Source organism: Fulmarus glacialis, unplaced genomic scaffold (assembly GCF_000690835.1).
Source record: "Fulmarus glacialis isolate BGI_N327 unplaced genomic scaffold, ASM69083v1 scaffold20551, whole genome shotgun sequence".
Classification (NCBI taxonomy): Eukaryota; Metazoa; Chordata; class Aves; order Procellariiformes; family Procellariidae; genus Fulmarus; species Fulmarus glacialis.
The window spans coordinates 13071-28764 of NW_009193657.1; the positions used below are offsets into that span (position 1 = coordinate 13071).

The 15694-nt window shown below is 52.5% G+C and overlaps 1 protein-coding gene across 1 annotated transcript in view; it reads left to right on the forward strand.

The window, feature by feature from the left end:
• POR (P450 (cytochrome) oxidoreductase) overlaps nucleotides 1–15694 on the forward strand; it is a 17573-nt gene that overhangs the window by 940 nt on the left and 939 nt on the right. The window contains exons 2-13 of the mRNA XM_009587535.1: nucleotides 6601–6649; nucleotides 7507–7635; nucleotides 8258–8407; nucleotides 9267–9391; nucleotides 10321–10410; nucleotides 10840–10959; nucleotides 11624–11740; nucleotides 12572–12690; nucleotides 13870–14051; nucleotides 14195–14344; nucleotides 14922–15189; nucleotides 15650–15683. Coding sequence (XP_009585830.1) covers nucleotides 6601–6649; nucleotides 7507–7635; nucleotides 8258–8407; nucleotides 9267–9391; nucleotides 10321–10410; nucleotides 10840–10959; nucleotides 11624–11740; nucleotides 12572–12690; nucleotides 13870–14051; nucleotides 14195–14344; nucleotides 14922–15189; nucleotides 15650–15683 — 1533 coding nt within the window. The remainder of the gene's footprint in view (nucleotides 1–6600; nucleotides 6650–7506; nucleotides 7636–8257; nucleotides 8408–9266; nucleotides 9392–10320; nucleotides 10411–10839; nucleotides 10960–11623; nucleotides 11741–12571; nucleotides 12691–13869; nucleotides 14052–14194; nucleotides 14345–14921; nucleotides 15190–15649; nucleotides 15684–15694) is intronic.

Sequence of the window (15694 nt, forward strand, 5' to 3'; positions counted from 1 at the left end):
GGTAAGAGCAGTAAAGAGGTTTGAAACCCACTGCAGCAGAGACCATAGGAGCTGGTGTTGTGCAATAACTTTGCCTTCAGTCTCCTGGGATCTGTTCCGTGTGTGGGTGCAGTTTGCCCCAGAGAGAAGGCCAGCCTCAGCCTTAGCCCAGCTCTGCACTTTCCAGTGTTAGGCCTTTGCGGAAGGTAACCACACAACAAAGGTGAATCCTCTGCGTTTGTAATGCCAGCTGCAAATTCACTGTAGACCCTCCTAGTCCTGAGCAGTTGGTTGTGAGGCCATGTCGCGAGGAGAGGAGAAGCGATGGCTGGCTGCTCACAGTAGGTTCAAGATTTAATGCATACGGTTGCACCAGCGAGGTGTCCTGCATGAAGTGTGTTTCTCCCCATGGCACTTAGCGGGTGCTGCTCTGGCAAGACATACTTGTCGGTCCCTCATTTCGAAGTGTTACAGCCTGGTGTGGAAAGAAGCTGTGGCAGGACCTGTCCATAGGCTGCTCAGATGAGGATGTTTAGCGATAAGCGAAGGCATTTCAGCAGGGGATTGATGCTCCTGTTACCCTGTGTGTAAAAGCTAAATCGAACACAGCAAGCGGTTGTGGGTCTGTAATCTCAGACCTGTATGTCTACCGTAGTGGGTTATGCTGCTTTCAGTTTTCAGGGCTCATTGTCCAGTGTTGGTGTTGTAATTCAGGTTGTAATTGAAAAGGAGCAGGTTTGGTCTTACCATTTCTGTTTTGGTCAGATCATGACCCTCTCCTCTGGTGGCAGAGCCCTCTACTTGAAGGCATGCCTGGGATGCCAGGTCTGTTGTGATATCCCCGGGTAATGGGAAAAGCAGCACACAGCTCAGAGCAAACCCGAAGGCAGGCTGCACGCACTGGTGTTGCAGGAGGATGGAAAGTGCGTTTTCTGGCTGGGGGTGGTTTAAGAGGAAGAAATGTCCCTGGCTGCCGTACCTTATGCAGGCAGGTGTGTGTGAGGCTGGTGGCAACCTGCCTATTTGTGCCTGCTCGGCCTTACCTTGGGAATTTGATTTGTTGGATCAGTTGGGTACTTTCCCTCTCGTGCCTGCAAGAGAGGGCTGTGTGTAACAGTGCGTGCGGTTGCCTCTGGAGATTGTAACGAGAACGGCTGCGTTGCGATGAGAGCTAAGCTGGCTGGAGAAATGGCACTATCAGTCTGAAATTAGATCCTGACACGGCACGGATTGACTTGGAGAGCTCCTGTGCTCACCGTCCTTGTGGCTGTTTCCACCCGCCACCCCTCAAGTGAAGCTCTTCCAGAGGCGGTCGTGCCCTTGCAGAGAAGTCACACTGCAGAGGGGCCTGCTAACCACCCTGGGTGTGTGTTACTGCCTTGTTCTGCTGCAGGACCTCAGCACGTGGGCTTTCATCTGAGACTGGCTGAGGGTTTTGGCTTTGAGCTGACTCACGGGTATTTTGGCTGTCGTTCCTGCGTGGTGTCCGTGCTGCCTTCTCCATCTGCGTGGGAGGTGGCTGGCAGGGAGCACTGTGCAAGTGCTCCTTGCAAGAGCTGGGGAAGAGCAGCACCTCCCATCACCCATAACCAGGGGGGATAGGCCAGGTTGCTCTGGACCTTGTCTGACACAATTGCATTTTGGAAAAGTGACAGCCAGGCAAGTGAAGAATAAGAGGAGGTTTTGAAGTAGTTTTTTCCTGTACATTAAGCCTGACACTGGCATTGCCTGCTGCAGCCCTGCTGTGGCCATTTGTAGCAAGCTGGTCTGAGGGCTGCATGGACCTATAAGCCAAGGCTGTAGCTGGTGGCACATCCATCCTCTGGGACGGAGACAGCAACTTCCTGCAGCTTTTGCAACGTTATTTTATGGGACACTTGGAATCAGGAGGGAAATGAGTGGGGAAACCAAGCCTGTTCAGCCTCGGGTTTCCTTCCCTCCTGTCATTCTTGAGTCTGGGGTGGAGTTTCCTTTCTGATTAACAAGCAAATCAGCAAGATACAGGATCACACTGTCAGACGCTGTCTGTAGCTGGCTGGATAGCAAGCTGGTCCATGGGCAGGCAGGGGCAGGCCCATCTGCAGGCAGGGAAGCTGTCCTGGACCCATGAAGGCAGAGAGCCCTCAGCGGGGCTGTCTCTGGCTGAAGTGGAGAGCCTTGACCTTAAGAGGTGTTGCTTTTCGTCAGCACATTCTCTGCAGCTCTGCCTTGACTCGCCAAACTGTCCTGAACTGCTTTATCTGATGGTATTGGGTGATGGTTTCTGTCATGTCACTTTGGCCCCCAACTTCAGCTTCAGCCTCGGAAGACTGGAGGATGAAAGTGCTGAACAGCAATTCAGACACGTCACGATGGCTGCTGCTTTAATGGGTTTGCTTGCAGCGTGAGAGAGTGCCAGGCAGAGCCTCCGACCTGAACACAGCGTCCAGCACCTTGGTGCCCTCCTGGGGTTTTTGGGAGCCGTCGCTGAGCAGCACGCCTCGATCAAGCCACATCAGCTCAGCGGGGTCTCCAAAGGAAATGCCGCTGCTGCAACTGCCCTTGATTGTGGAAGAACAGATGCATGGTCAAAATACTTTCTGGATGGCATCTTGGCTGGGTTCACTCCGCATGGCTCCACCAGCCCGCGTCGCCTGGGAACTGTCACGATCTTGCCGTGACAATGCACTTCTAGGTTCAGTTACCGCTCAGGCGCTTGCTGATTCCTTACCCTCACAGCCAAGCAGAGCTGTTCTCCTGCCCGAAGCCCCCGGAGAAGGGGCAGAGCCCAGCATATGCAGAGGCTTGCTGCGTACAAGATGTCCTGTACCTGTGTTGTGTAACACGCATGTGTGGGGCAGGCTAGGATACCGCCGACTGAGGATTGCTTACGTTTTGACCACTTTCAGACTTAATTGAAACCACCGGAGCAGCCTTCCCCTGCAGCCTGCTCTGCAGATGTCATTAGGGAGAATGGCTCTCGATCGCCACGCAGCCGTGGCCACTGTGCTTCCTCATGGTGGCATTGCTGGAGAATGCACCAATTTATTTTTACTCTTTGGCTGCGCCTCCTCTGCGTGTTTCACAACTGCAGATTTCTTTCCTTTCTCGTGTCCCTGCTCCGGAGTTGTGCAGACTGTTGCCCTGGGGAGACGCAGGCGAGACATCGACTGGTACGCTGGGTATCACCCCCTCCCTTCTCCCCCCATCTTTAACATTGTTTGGGGCAGAAATTGGCTTATCTCTATTCTGCAGCTATAGAGAAATCCATTCCCTGGTGCTTGTAGGGCTTCCTGTGGCAGGAATTGCTCCAACTCCTTAGCCTGATTAGCTCTCTTTGCTGCCTGCGTGTGTGTTAGAGAGAGAGAGAGACCACCTCTAATTTAATTTAATAGGATCCTGAAGAGAACAAACTCCTTTGAGCTGCCTCCGTAATGGCACTGCCATAGTTACCCGTAGCGTTGCTCACGCAGTGTCTGGAATCGTTTCATTCAGCTACAGCGTCTACTTTTTTTTTAAAAAAAAAAAGAATATATATAAAAGCAGCTGTGATATAAACAGTTTCCAAGGTAACAAGGCTGGGGGAGGGTTTTGTGTCCCGTCCCCCTGCTCCACGCGGATGGGAGAGGGACGTGTGCTGCGGAGGATCCTGGGAGGTTTGATTCTCCACTCCTAATTCCTTTCTGCCACTGCTGCCAGATGTTGCAGTTTCTCAGGACTGTGCGGATCTACTCGGTAACTTCCAAAGCCCTGCCACGAGGATCTGAGCGGACAGGACCACTCCTGCTATGACCCATGCCGGGACCTTTTGTGCTGGCTCTCTTCTCCTTAACAAAAGGCTGACGCTTGGCTTTAATGCCCAGGAGGAGCAGAATGGAAAGGCCTGTGTGCGTGTTGCTCCAGAGCTAAGTTAGCTCCGACCCCCCACACCTCCCCTTGCAGACAGACACGGCTGCCCTGCGACTCTTTGTCTGCCTCTTCCCTGCCCCGACCATGGGCTGCGTGTACTCGGCCCCACGAGAAGAGGCGGCCGTGACGAGGTGAGTTAATCTGCCCGATGGGCAGACAGGATCGCTCTGACTCAGAGGGTCGTTCCTGCCACCCCAAAGCTGGGCGGAGTGGGGTGCCTCTCCCTGCTGGGGCAGGAGGAGAAGGAAGGGGAGAGGCTCTGCTCGGAGGCAGGCTGCTCCAGAGGAGACCCTGCTGTCGGTGCTCAATTCTCTGCAATGTCCAGGTGGTGTTCTCACTTCTGGATGTACGTGGGCTTTTGGGAGGAAAGCCACAGGCATGGGAGCTTTCTGAAGGAGAGGTGTTCTGCTGAGACGGAGACTTTGGTATTGTTGCTGAGCTGTTGGGAACTTTCTCCCCCCTCCTTTTTTTTTCTCCTGAAATCAGTGACAGAGAGCCCTGGGAGTCGCTTGTGCTGAGGGCTCTCGCCAAGGTGGGCAATCTGTACAAGCTAAAGACTCGCTCCGACAATGGAGTTAATCCCCTTTCCTCCACCTGTCACTTCTTCTAACTCTCATAGAGTCGCTGCCCTGAGCTATCTAAGCTGTAAGAGCAGTTGTTGCTGAAAACATGCTTTCTCTTTTAAGTTTTCCTGGCTGAGCGGTAAAAATGAGTGTCATTTGTGTCTTCAGTGTCTGTGTGTTTTTGCAGCTCAGATTTTCAAGCCACCCTGATGAAGCAATTTCAGAGAGTTGTGTAGCTTTTTTTTCAAAAGCCAGACTCATTATTTCTTCTGTGTCTGAGCCACAGACTGTTCTCCACCACAATATTTCAGTGCAGGGTTGCCTCTTTTGAAAACGGACAAGCTCTGTGTGCTGCACCCTTTTCTCTTCGAAAGGGAGTTTGCTGAAAGGATCTAAAACTTTTTTTTTCCCCTCCTTTAAAAGCGTTTTGTTTAGCAGTTGACCCAACAGCTATTTCAATTGGGTCTCATTTGCAGAGGGCAGTAAACCAAAGAGGTTCACCAGGGAGCCAAAAGCTAAGAGAGAGCTGAGTCCTGTGAGCTGGCTGGGGGGCAGCTCTCCTGAGCCCCCATCCCGGCGGTAGCATGGGCAGGGCTGGGGCTGCTCTCTAAGATGCTTGTGATATCCCTGTTCCCAACGAAGCACAAATGACAACATGGGGAGACTGTTAACTGCTGAGAGAGCAAAGTGGGGGGTGCGAAGCAGCTTTCTCCTGGGAGCACAGCCTCCTCGGGTAGCTTTTTTGGGTAGGGTTTGCTCGTCTTCAGTGCGTGCTGTATGGGGCTGTGTCAGTGCTTGGAGCTGTCAGGCCAGGTTATGGAGCTCCTTGATACCTTTGGGTAGAAAGGGGTGCTTGAAGGCATGCTTTGCTGAATGTCCCCCACCCTGCCGCTCTGTGTGTGTGTGTGTGCTCTGCAAATGGCTCAGCACATCCGCACAGATCCCTCCCTCTGGGCTGCAGAGTTTAGGAAACTGTTAGCGAGCTCTGCATATTCTCACATGGGCCGGAGCCAAAACCATTTGTTTTTTGCCTGGAGGCTTCTCTCTTCCCACAGGAGACCCAGCCTTGCATTCTTCCATTGTGAAAGAGAAATGGGAACGGGTCCCACGTTCCTCCTCCCCACTACCGAAGCTCCAGTGGGGAAGACAGCAAGTGAGCTCCTGGCACTGGTCCTCTTGCCTTGAAAAGACCCCAGCACCTAATCTGACTGTAGCTAGAGCCACCTCTGCTTGTGAGGCTCCCAGGGTCCCCAGGGCTGGGTTGCTTTCACCCTGTGATGCTGAAAGTCCATGGGTGTGCTTAGGATAGCAAAGCTCTTTTGGCTCCCTTCCTAATAGGATAGCAATAGTGGTGTGAATCTCTGCTCGATGTTTCTGATGCTGCTGCGGTTTGTCCCTCTTTTGAGACAGAGAAAGCCGCCTCCCTGTGATAATACAAACTCCCTCTGTGCCGGAGATCAGCACTGGGGATGGAAACCCCAGAGTTGGAACGAGCCCTGCGGGGCCTCGGTGGGCAGCGGTCGCCTTGCTGGAGGCTCTGTGGGTCTGATCAGCTGCGTCTGTCTGCTCTGCTGGGCTCTCCAGCTCTGGGACTCCTGTCTGGCATACTGTTTTGAGGTCGGAACAGCTGTGTTTTAGCCCTGTCTGACTTCAAGCTTGGGGAATCTGCCCTGGGGGGAATGGCTCAGGACCCATTCCTTGCCTGTCTGCTGTGGTGGGGGAAGCAGGGAGCTCTCCGTTCCCTTCTCTCCCGCCATGGCTTGGCCTCTGTGATTTTTCTGGAGACTTACTCTTGCATCGTAGCTCTACAAGATCTTTGTAACCTGCTCAGCTGTGAAATCTCTCAGAGCAGTTGATAGAGTAAAGATTTCCTGACGCTCGGGGCTGAGTTCCTGGGCTTTGCCTGCGGGAGGATTTACCGATGGAGGTAAGGCAGGCGTCAGCTATTCCCCTGTGCTCTTGAGAGCCCCTGGTCCGTGGCTGCGGGCAGAGGAGAAGCCCTGCAGCTGAGCGATGGGTATCCCTGTGACAGGGTAAATAAGAGTGGTTGATGGGGACACTTTGGGTAGCCTTCTGAGATCTGGTATGGTTTGGGGGCCACTTGCTCCCCACTTGCTTATTCCTGACCTTGAACTTGCCCATCTGAAAGGAGGTTCCTTCTGTCTTTCAGAGCAGCTCCAGTGAGAGACAGCAGCTTCATTGAGAAGATGAAGAAGACAGTAAGCTTTTTGCTCTGGCTATGCGGGGTGCTGGGAAGGTGGGGTAGCTCGTTTCCTTCCCCAGTTTCCTCTGGAGACTCTCTAGCTGTCAGCAGCAGGGACTCGTTTGGATATGGATGCGTATCTGCTGCAAAGAGCATCCAGAGGAAGGCCGTGTGGGCAGGCAGGAATAGCTCTTTCAGTCTATGCCTGAGAGTTGTTCTTAGAGAAAAAATTGAAGTGAAAATTTGGTGGAAAAAAAAAAGTGTAATATGAGATCAAAGTCAGGAGGGAAATGGCAAAGACTTTAAAGTCATTGGCTGGCAGTTGTTTATCTGTGTGGTTGGTTCCCAAACTGGCTCACTCTGGAATGGGAATTGTTGTACACAGAACTGGCAGCTTTTGACTCCACTGGACTGGACGCAAGAGGAAGCAGAGGAAGAAGCAAGGGCTGGATATATTTTCCGTTTTACTTCAAAGTAGCTGGCTTGTGGCAGAGCAGGAGCTCTGGTGCTTAGGCACTTTCCCAAAGCTTAGGCAAGTCTGCTTTCTCATCCAGGGAGTTCCCCGTTTCCAGGAGTCACGCTGCAGCCTTGAGGCTGAGAATAAATCTTGAGGGTTTATTCTTTGCTTTGGGTTTTAGTCTGACCTGAGTCACCCCTCTGAGATTGACAAGAGTCATGTTCCTATTAACAGCTTAACCTTGAGTTTTCTGCCGCAAACCCGGCGTGGAGTCCCATACAAGTGCAGACTCCTGCTTGCCTTTAGATTGCAGTCCCGGGCTCCTGATCCCACATGTTTCTTTTTTCTCTGACAAGATATGCTTTGTCCGTGCATTTGCCAAATAAGTAATCACAGGGATTTCTTTTTCTCTCCAGGGGCGAAACATAGTGGTTTTCTATGGCTCCCAGACAGGTACAGCAGAGGAGTTTGCCAATCGTCTCTCCAAAGATGCTCATCGCTACGGCCTTCGGGGCATGGCAGCAGATCCAGAGGAGTATGACTTGGTAATTTAGCCATGAACAGCCTCAGAATAGGTAACATCCTTTTAGTGTCCCCTAAAAAAAACCCAGAAAGAGCCTGGCCAAGGGACAGTTGCCCTTTTAGTAGTGTTATTTAGGGGAGAAAAAATCAGCCTGAGAGATGCAGAGATGGGCTTGGTCCTTGCCACTCTACAGATTTGGAGAGGACACTGCAATATGACTGAAAGAGGAAGGTAGCCTGGAGTGTTTGGGAGTTGCAAGTCATCCATTGGCAGCATGAAGCTTGCTCTGTATTCCTTCTGTAGTTAGCATTGGTCCCATACTGCTGCGGTCTTGGACAGAGGCATTGACATTGTGTTGTTCTCCAGGGCGAACAATGATCCTGGTCCCTTAAAGCCTTGTATGGAAAATCCCATTGCTTTTCTGATGGGGTAGAAGTATTGACTTGCAGTCCAGTGAGGGCGGTTAGCTTTATTTCCCCTGCCATTTTGGGTGGGTTTAGCCTTTCCCAACCCCGTTTGTAATCAGCTGTTTGACATTATGTGGTGCTGTTCTGCACACCAGAGGTAGCTGTATTGTAGGAATAGGCTTGCCCAGTAAGCACGTTGCGGGATCCTTGAGGGTTTATTCTTTCCTTTGGTTGTAGTCGGACCTGAGTCGCCTCTCTGAGATCGACAAGTCCTTAGCTGTGTTCTGCATGGCCACTTACGGTGAGGGTGATCCCACAGACAATGCCCAAGACTTCTACGACTGGCTGCAGGAGGCTGATGCTGACTTGTCAGGTCTCCGATTTGCAGTAAGTGGCTCAATTCCAGTTTATGCTGCATTTGGGTAGGAAAGTCAGAAGGCCTCCACTGTGCCTGCACATGACTTGGGTAAAGGCACAACATGATGTCTATGCCTTGTATGCCTGTGTTGGATGTGGTCCCTATTGTCTTCCTCTTCAAGCTTCGTGGACAGTTGCAAACATATATCTGGGGGCTTTAAATGCAGATATCAGAGTACTCTCTCCACTCCCTAAATCACAAGGGTTCGCTGGTAATGTCTTGCCACAAATAGCCCAGCAGGCATTGAATACAAGGTCTGTAAATGAGTTACAGGCTGCTGCTGCTGTTCAGAAGCTAACTGAGCAGCCCTGGGCCAGATCTTCTCCTGCAAATTAAATCACTTGGAGGAGTGTGTAGCTCTTTTCCTGTGCTGAGCTGAATAATTGGCTAAGATACAGCCACCTCACCTAAATCCTGGCCAAATTCCTTAGTAAGCATAATAATTGCAAATGAGGAGAAAATCCACTGCTGGAGATGTATAAAGCAGTGAGCAAACATTTGCTGAGCTGTTCGTGGGAGGCAAGGGACAGCAATTGATCTCCAGGCAGTCCAGGCTCTTACTGGTCCCTCGAGGAGATGGCGCAGGCAGCTCTTTCCTGTGCATCCTCTTGACGTGCCTGAGGCCTGGCTCAGGGGAGGTGCTGGTGCCTACTCACCAGACACTCTCCAGTGGTAGATTCTTACTCCACAAATAGCTGATGGGGAGCTGGGAGAGGTCTTGCTGTCTGTCTTCAACATCCTTTCCTGGGTGATACTGGCCAGAGGATGCCAACTGGATGGGAAAAGTCCAGACCCTGCTTTTCCACACTCATGAGTGTTCTCTTCCAGGTCTTTGGGCTGGGGAACAAGACTTATGAGCACTTCAATGCCATGGGAAAGTATGTGGACAAGAGACTGGAGGAGCTTGGAGCCCAACGCATCTTTGAACTTGGGTTGGGAGATGACGATGGCAAGTGAGTAGCTTGGCTTGAAGGGCTGGTCAGAGCTGGCTAAAGCATCATGGAAGAGACCTTGGCAGGGATTTGACTCTGCTACTAAGACAGAAATAAACTCGATAGGGCTAGTTGTGGGAGCTGACATGTCTGAGTGTGTGTCTGTCTGCTCCCTTCCCCACAATCAGATCCCTGTACATGTAGAGTATCCTGGGGGATCCTGTGTCTGGGAAATCCCACATCAGCTTTAAATGACCATAATAACATACTTGAGGAGGCTTTTGGCCTCCTCTGCCTTTGCCCTGCTGCAGCTCCATTGCTAACCCAGGTTGTATGGATAAACTCACTCATCCCTGTGGAGGAGGCAAACTCCGTCTCCTTATGAACTGTTTGTTTTATGGTGGAAGGCAGCAATTTTCCAACTCGGACAATGAGTTTTCTTTTTTTTTTTTTTTGACCTCTCTATGCTTACCTGAGCACCCTGTCGGTAGCAGCTTAACCTGGGAAATTACATCAACCTGTGGCTTTACCTCTAAGGGCTCCAAGATCTGATGAGAGGGATGTGCTGTGTGTGGGAGGCTCTGAGCCCAGAAAAATAAGCATTGGTGGAATCTGCCTTTTGGGAAGGTGACCTAATGCCAGGAGTAGGCAAGCAGGAGCTGAATTGGTTAAAGAGCGAGTCTGAATAACAAAGCCTTCCTTGGCAGACCTGGTGAAGGGAGGGGTGGCTGGTATAGCAAGAGTTCCCTCCCACCCACTTAGTGATCTGAAGATGCTCTTCTGGTGATCTGTGGGCATGTAGACATACCAAAACTGCCTGGATGCAAGGGCAAATGCCTTTTCCCATGGTGAAGGACGAAGTCCATAGGGATCTCAGATGGCTTCTCTGGGAATACCCCTTTGCTCCCCCTTGGGCAGGGTTATTGAATCTCTTTTTTTGCCCGGGCTAGCTTGGAAGAAGACTTCATCACCTGGAGAGAGCAGTTCTGGCCAGCGGTGTGTGAGCACTTTGGGGTGGAGGCTACAGGAGAAGAATCCAGGTGGGTATGGGAGCAGGTTCTTCTGGGTGCCAGAGAGATTGGCCACCTCTGACTGGTGGCTGTGCCATGAACCCTGAGCTGCTGTCCCCTTTCCTGTATGCTGCCTCCCCTTCCAGGCTTGAGAGGGTACATGTGAAGTAGATCAGTGAGCAGGGCTGTTTGGACTGAGCCTGTCCTGGTGTGAGTTTGAACCCAACTCTGGATTTCTGTTCTGAATGGGGATGTGATGGGTTTGGTTCTTTTGTGGCTTTGCTGGGTTGTGATGCTCCCAGTGAGGCTGATGTTTCCTCTTGGCTTGGGCTTTCTGCATAGTCTGCCTGAACCCTAATTTCTCGAGAGGGGCAAAGGGGTGGAAGTTGCATTTCTTTTTGGACTAGAGCAAATCCAGCAAAGCAGATGATGGTTCCAGCTGTACCTTGTGATTTCCAGTTCGACTTTTTTCTCTTTTCTCATCCGCCAATATGAGCTGGTGGTGCACACAGATGTGAACATGAACAAAGTCTACACCGGTGAGATGGGTCGTCTCAAGAGCTACGAGAACCAGAAGCCGTAAGTACCAAACCACCCTGGGCAGGGTGTATGTGGGCCAGGCTTCAGCCGATGGAGTCCTTGATGTTTCTAACAACACGTGCTATGTGGGCAGTGTCGTTTCTGCGATGCAGCCATGTGGCAGATGTCTGCCCAAGAGAAATGGGCTCAGATCTTCACTGGGACTCTCAGGGATTTCCCAGTTAATAAATCATTAGTGTGTGAGGAGGTGGCTGTGTTCACATGTGCTGTTTGGCTGGTACGTTTGCAGCATCTGTCTTGAGGTCACTCAGAGCCTTTCCTCGCCCAGCATAGCTAATGTGTGGTGGTTGCTTGCAGTTTTGCTTTGGGGAGATTAGCTGTATAAATTATTTCCAAACTGAAATATCTCTGAGATGTGACATTTCCTCCAATCTACTTTTGCATCACTTGTTCTTAATGGGACAGAAGCTGTTGATTGCTGGGCTGTGCTTAGAAGGGGAATGATCACTTTTCTCTGCCAGTGTGGGTAGCAGCAGGATCATAATTTGGTTTGTGCTGTGGTATGCTTTGAAACATGAGCCAGGACAGCCCCGTGCTCAAATCACAGGAGCCAGCTCTGGAGGAAGAGGGAACATGCTTGGATACAGAAAGCACTGTGAGCCTGCAGGAGAGTAGTCCAAAGGATCCTTGTCTTTCCTTCCAGACCGTTTGATGCCAAGAACCCCTTCCTGGCCCAGGTTACAGAGAACCGCAAGCTGAATGAGGGAGGAGAACGACACCTTATGCATCTGGAGCTGGATATCTCCAATTCCAAAATCAGGTAGCTTCCCATGGGAGACTGCTCCTCTATTTTGGCAGGAGCAGTCTGCATCAGGAGCAAAGAACAAAGATGTGGCACTGGCCTCATCCAGCACTTCAGAAGGGGACCTTGTTCTCATAATTACTTAACACTGCCCCTCTGGGCTTCTGTACCACGTATCAGGTACCCCATGTCAGGACTTTGTCCCAGCTCTTGCGCTGTGCCTGGCCACACCAGCTGGGTGCTCTGGGTCCCTCCAGAGCTGGCTGCACATACCTGTCCTACCTGAGCAGTCCCAGCTGCAAGAGTTCTCTAGGAGTCATTCAAAAAATGAGGGGGCAGATGAGCTATGAGAGAGGGAAGAGCTGGGGATGGCTCATGCCTGGCTTTGCCTGGCTTAGGTGTACAAGCATAGGGGGAATAAAGCCCTGTTCTTAAAAACCCTCTTGCTGGCTTAAATTCCTCTGTGTGTGCTTGTGAGAAAGCCATGAATCCAGGTGGCTTAACATAACAAAATACTGCAGAGGTTTTGAGCAGCTTTGCTCCTTGCCTGTCAGGGAGTTAGCCTGTCCTTGCTGGAAGCCTGGCCTCGTTGAAGTCTCTGGCAAAACTGCTGTTATCTTGGAGGTCCCTTGTAAAAAAAGTGGTTCTTAAAACCATTATTCCACAGTGGAATAGTGGAATTACTGCCAGCTCTTCGGGATCCCTGATTGTGCAGGCACTGTGTAGCAGCTCAGATCTCGATGTTGTCCTGCTGCCCCTTGCATCAGCCCGCTTGTCTTCTAGCTGAGCAGCTCAGGCTTGGGGTGGACGAGAAGCGGTGCTGGAGCTCTCCTCCTGCTCTCATGCCAGGTACGAGTCTGGGGACCATGTGGCGGTGTACCCAGCCAACGACTCTTCTCTGGTGAATCAGATTGGTGAGATCCTGGGCACGGATCTGGACATGATCATGTCCCTGAACAATTTGGACGGTGAGTATGGATCACCCCTGAGTGTCAGCAGTTTGCCTTCAGCTATGGCCTCTGTCCTTCCCACCAGAGCAGGAGCCCGATCACCTTCAGGTCCCCTAGGGCACCTCCAGGCAAATAGAGACGTCCTGTGGCCGCTCCGAATGCCGTGCCATTTTTGCAGTGGCACGGAGCCCACTTGCTGAGAGCCAGCTGAAGTGGGTCAGTTGTGAAATATAGTTAGTGTGCTCATTCAACAACAAATTATGTAACAGCACACTCCTAATTCCAGAGCATCAGCCCACCAGAGCATCCCTCTGCCGCAGGATCCCCAGAGCTCAACAGGGGCCTTAGTGTCTGAGATGCTGTTATTCAGTCCTTGGAGGAGGCGCAGGCTCGGCGATTGAACTGCCAGGAGGGAGCACTTGTGCCGATACAAAGAGCTCTTGTTGGGCACTGTTCCCAGCAGAGCTGCCCTCTGGCAGGAGGGAGATGGCAGCTCCTGAAGCAACGCAGCCTGACCTGAGGCATCGGATGTGCTGACCCAGAAGCCTAAGAGAGCGCCTGGCTTTAATGCACTGCCGGAGCCTGCGGCCCCCTGTGCAGTGTCCCATGTTGCCCGGCCTCACACTGTCATTCCTGTCCCTTACGGACCTCTTAATTTGCTGAACTGAATGGCTTCAGCCTTGACTGCTGGCACTTACCTTTCCCAAGGGGGCTCTGAGCACAACTGTCCATGGTTGAAGGAGACTAAAGACACTTTTGAGGCCAGATCTGAAGGAGGTGTAAGTGCATGAGGCCAAATTAGCTGTGGAGAAAGCCCTCCTGCTTGGTCTGGGAGTTTGCTGCATGCCTCTGTGCATGGATATCTCAGGGCAGAGAGCCCCATTGGGGAGCATGGGGTTTGTTTGGGTTTTTTTGCTGATGAACTGTCAGGCAGCATCTGTGAAACACAAAATGGGCTACTGGGAGATGTAGCTGCCTGGAGAGGGAGCTGCCCTGTGCTGGAGCTGCTTCAGTGTGGGATTGGGGCTTTGGCCAACAGGCTGATTCAGCCCTAGGGCTGTTCTCTGCCCCCTGAAGCCTGTTCCCCTGCTCTGTCTCCAGCTCTCATACACTGCATGTAGCTGCTGGCATGAAATCTCTAATGTAACAGCATGCGGTTGCTGATTTTTAATTTCTTTTCCTCTCTCTCTTCTCCAGAGGAATCCAATAAGAAACATCCCTTCCCCTGCCCCACGTCCTACCGTACAGCCCTGACGTACTACCTGGACATCACCAACCCGCCCCGCACCAATGTCCTCTACGAGCTGGCCCAGTACGCCACGGACACCGGCGAGCAGGAGCGCCTCCGCAAAATGGCATCATCTGCTGCCGAGGGGAAGGTGGGAGCTGTGGCCTTCCCAGCAAAGCTGCTGGGCTGAACTGGGTGTTGGGGGATCCCCAAAAGGGATCCAGGACTGTTGGGCACCGCTTGCAGAGAGCTGAGGGGAGTGTTTGCCAGCCGTGAAAACCTCCTTACCCGCAGGCTCTCTACCTCAGCTGGGTGGTGGAGGCCCGGAGGAACATCCTGGCCATCCTGCAGGACATGCCCTCGCTGCGCCCCCCCATCGACCACTTGTGTGAGCTGCTGCCCCGCCTGCAGGCCCGCTACTACTCCATTGCCTCCTCCTCCAAGGTGAGCGTGCTTCCAGCAGGGACTGAGGCTGCTGAGAGACCATTTCAGCTGCATCTCCACAGTGCCATGGTCCCCCTCTCAGCTGGGGACCTGACAAGGGGAACTTGCCCTGGTGACACTTTCTGTGAGGGGGGCAGCTTTAGTTATCTCTATGCACGAGAAGAGGGGGTTATCGCAACTTCCACGGGGTCTGCAGAGGGTCGCACGCTGCAGCCAGCTGCGCCCTGGTACCACCGCCCTCCCTGCAGCCCTGCTCCTCTTCGCCCGTAGACTTTGCTTTCAGAGCTTGGAAGCAAGGTGGCATTTTAGGGGTTGGTCAAAATTCACTCTTTACTTTGTGCCTGAAGCCCTGAGGTTGTTGGCAATACCGAGGGAAGCTCAGTGGTCCTGTGACGAGTCGGGCGCAAGACAGAAGCCCCGTGCGGGGTATGCTAGGAGGTTTGATCTGCCAGGGGAGGAATAGCCATCCCAATGTTAACATTAGGTTAAACTTCTCCCAATCCCTGAGCACAAGGGACTGAGCTGTGGGGTTGCTGCAGCTCCCTGTCTGCCTGGCACTGACATCCCTTCCCTGCAGGTTCACCCCAACGCCATCCACATCTGTGCCGTGACGGTGGAGTATGAGACCAAGACGGGACGCCTGAACAAAGGGGTGGCCACCAACTGGCTCAAGAACAAGGTGCCCGACGAGAATGGGAGCAACTCCCTGGTGCCCATGTACATCAGGAAGTCGCAGTTTCGCCTGCCCTTCAAACCCAGCACGCCTGTCATCATGATCGGACCGGGAACTGGCATAGCCCCCTTCATCGGCTTCATTCAGGAGCGGAACTGGCTGAAGCAGCAAGGTGAGTGTCCAGAAACTTCCCTGGGGACTGGAGCTGCTGCAGGATGGTGCTCTGCAGGGCCAGTTGGTGCTTCCAAGGTGCAGCTTGTGCTGCTCACATTGCTGGCGGGTCTAGCAAAAAGCAGAGGCAGTGGAGCAGGGTGAACAGCAGCTAAGTGTTTTTTCCCAGCACGAGGATGCTTTGTCCTTCTCTTGGCCACAGACGATGTTTGGGGAGGCAGATAGACCTGAGGCAGTTCTCTGACCTCTGCCACCACGTCTCCGAATAACCACAGTCAAGTCACTTAAACTCATTTCTAAAGCATGTTGGTACTTCTGGGAGTCAGTCTGGAGCTTCCCCTTGTACACAGAAGCAGCCGTGCAGCTCTGCCTCCCCCCGGTTGGCAGGACGAGGGGAGGTGGGGAGGACAGGGGTGGGGGCTGCAGGGGGGCCAGCTGATGGGTGCTATGTGACTCTGCAGGCAAAGAGGTGGGTGAGACGGTGCTTTACTACGGCTGGCGCCCAG